Raw genomic sequence first — 3,169 nt, 5'->3', positions numbered from 1 at the left:
GTCATTAGCATCACACATGAGCTCAAATGGCAAGCTCCAATTGGGTGCGGTGATGATGGGAGTGGTAGTCAATCTATACTTGAGAAGCTCAAAAGCTTTCATGCGCTCATCATTAAACACAAACTTTGTATCCTTTTTCAACAATTTGCACAAGGGATTCACCACCTTGGAGAAGTCCTTGATGAACCTTCAGTAGAACCCCGCGTTCCCAAGAAAGCTCCTCACTCCTTTGACGGAAGTAGGAGGAGGGAGTTTTAAAATCACTTCAATCTTCACTTTGTCTACTTCGATAATGTTTTTTGAGATCTTATGGCCGAGGACAATGCCCTCCTCGACCATAAAGTGGCACTTTTCCCAATTAAGCACAAGATTTGTCTCTTCACATCGGGCCAACACTTTGTCAAGATTACCCAAACATTCTTCAAAAGAGTCACCCACAACACTAAAATCATCCATGAACACTTCCAAGAAGTCCTCCACCATATCTGTAAATATAGCCATCATACACCACTGAAAGGTAGCCGGTGCATTACACAAACCAAATGGCATTCATGAGAATGCAAAGGTGCCATACAGACATGTGAAGGTAGTTTTCTCCTAGTCCTCAAATAAAAATCTGGTTATAGCCTAAGTACCCATCCAAAAGCCAATAGTAGGAATGCCCTGCAAGTCTATCCAACATTTGGTCAAGAAAGGCAATGAAAAATGATTTTTGCAGGTGACTTTGTTCAGCTTCCGGTAGTCCGTGCATACCCTCCATCCAGTGACAGTCCTAGTGGGGATCAACACATTTTTGCTCATTTGTGACCACAGTCATACCCCCCTTTTCTCGGCACACATTGTACCGGTGAAGTGCATGAACTATCCGAGATGGGGTACACAACCCCTGCATCTAGCCACTTGATAACTTCCTTCTTGACGACCTCTTGCATAGCCTCATTCAACCTCCTTTGATGTTCCACGGAGGGTTTGGCATTATCCTCAAGTATAATCTTGTGCATGCAAAAAGCAGGGCTTATCCCCCGAATATCAGCTAGAGTCCATCCAATTGCCTTCTTCTTTCGTTGGAGCACCTCAAGGGTGGCATCTACCTGCACGTTAGTTAAGCACGCAGAAAGAATAATAGGTAAAGTTGAACAAGGGCCTAAGAATTCATACCTGAGGTGTGGAGGCAAAGGCTTCAACTCTAATATAGGAGGTTCCTCGATTGAAGGCTTTGTGGAGTCTTTCTGTTCTCAAGATCCAAGGAAAGTTACGGGGCTCATAGGAGTAAAAACCCATTCCTTGCAAGGCATTGACATACTCTACCAAGACTTCATCCTCAGTCACATCATGGTTCCACAGTACAGCTTCCAAAGGATCCTCTACATTGATCATGACACTCGTGTCATCAACTATCACCTCTGTCACCAAATCCACAAAAGAACAAACCTCAGTACTATTCAGCTGCTTCATTGATTTGCACACGTGAAAGACAATTTTTTCTTCACCCACCCGAAAGGTGAGCTCCCCTACTTCCACATCAACCAATGCCTTCCCCGTTGCTAAGAAAGGCCTTCCCAATATTATCGGCACCTCATAGTCGACTTCGCAGTAGAGAATCACAAAATTTACAGGAAAAATAAACTTGTCAACCTGGACAAAAACATCATCAATAATACCAAGTGGACTCTTCATTGTTCGATCCGCCATTTGCAATCTCATTAAAGTAGCTCTCAATTGACCAATATCCAAAGTTTTGAATACAGAGTAAGGCATCAAATTTATACTTTCTCCCAAATCATACAAGGGCCTTTGCAAAATCTACACTCCCAATGGTACATGGAATGGTAAATGCGTCGGGATTTTCAAGCTTTGGAGCCATCGAGTTCACAATGGCACTCATTTGATGAGTCATTTTGATGGTCTCACAATCCATAGATCTCTTTTTAGTTACCAAGTCTTTCATAAACTTGGCATATCCCCGCATTTGCTCAAGAACTTCCAACAAGGGCACATTGATCGACAAACTTTTCATCAACTCAATAAACTTCTTGAGCTGGTTTTCATTCTTCTTCTTTGCAAGTCTTTGAGGGTAAGGTGGAGGAGACCTTGGCAAATTAGCCTTGGCTTTAGGCATTACCATTTCCAGTATGTCTATCACGTGTTCCCTAGATGGGTTAACGTCATTTTGAGTCTCCTCCTCATTGTCATTAATATCAATTCTCACCTCACCTTCCAACTTCTCTTCACTCACTTTCTCATCAACTATTGGATCATCGTCATTTTGCACTTCAACATCTTCACTCACAACTTCCTTTTTCTTGGAGGTACTTGCTTCACCACCTCTACCGCTCCCTGTGGTCACCGCCATTGCATGGCTGGTATTGTTCCCACCCTTCGGGTTTACTACTGTGTCACTAGGTAGTGCCCCATAAGGGCGAGTATTCAAAGCTTGTGAAATCTAGCCAAGTTGGACCTCTAGATTGCGGATAGAAATATTATGGGACGCCAATTGGGCATCTGAGTCAGCGTTTTTCTTCATCATTTGCTCAAACATTGACTCAATCCATCCCATCTCATTGTTGGATGAGCTAAGACCTTGGGACGGAAATGGAGGCGGATTGTTTGGTTGTTGAAACATTGGAGGCCTTTAAAAACCCGGCCCCCGATTAACCTAATTACCATTATTCCAACCCCATTGGTTGTTGTTGCCACCCCAATTGCTATTGTTACCCCAATTCTAGTTGTTTTCCCCCAATTGTTGGAGTTATTGTTGTTATTGTTCCAATTTCTTTGGCCTTGGTTGCCCGAATTCTGATTATTCCCTTATGATCTCTATTGTTAATTTGGAGCATTACCTGTCCTTGATAGTTATTAGCATACAAAACTTCTTCAGTTTGCTCACCATACCCATCATCTTGGTTGTAACCACTACTACCTTGCTCATATTGATCTTGACTGCTTTGCATTTATTGAACATACTCTCTCATCTTGTTTACCAATAAATTAACCCCTTCCATTGCGTGTACTTGCTTTGGTCCCTAAATCTGCTGAAGTTGTGCTTTGGCTAACTGGTTCATGGTTGTTGTCAATTCAGCTATTGCTTGTCTGTGGTCTTGAAGTTCCTTGTGAAGATTTATGACATGAGGGTCCCCCTGAGGAACATTTTCCCAACTCTGCCAAGCTA

The 3,169-nt window shown here is 42.7% G+C and overlaps 1 protein-coding gene across 1 annotated transcript; it reads right to left on the bottom strand.

The window, feature by feature from the left end:
- Positions 1–1,780: 1,780 nt before the first annotated feature.
- LOC138881665 (uncharacterized) lies at positions 1,781–2,951 on the bottom strand. The gene is made up of 2 exons (XM_070161913.1): positions 2,841–2,951; positions 1,781–2,443 (listed from the first exon to the last, which is right to left on the bottom strand). Exons 1-2 carry the CDS (start codon positions 2,949–2,951, stop codon positions 1,781–1,783), a joined length of 774 nt encoding a protein of 257 aa, XP_070018014.1.
- Between the last annotated feature and the right edge of the window lie 218 nt (positions 2,952–3,169).

This window comes from Nicotiana sylvestris, chromosome 11, assembly GCF_000393655.2.
Source record: "Nicotiana sylvestris chromosome 11, ASM39365v2, whole genome shotgun sequence".
Classification (NCBI taxonomy): Eukaryota; Viridiplantae; Streptophyta; class Magnoliopsida; order Solanales; family Solanaceae; genus Nicotiana; species Nicotiana sylvestris.
This window is presented reverse-complemented; position numbering and strand designations above follow the sequence as displayed.

Coding starts and splice junctions, on each gene's coding strand:
- LOC138881665 (XM_070161913.1), bottom strand. CDS start 2,951: ATGCAAAGCAGTCAAGATCAATATGAGCAAGGTAGTAGTGGTTACAAC. Junction 2,444..2,840: donor CTAATAACTATCAAGGACAG/GTAATGCTCCAA, acceptor CAACTTGGCTAG/ATTTCACAAGCTTTGAATAC.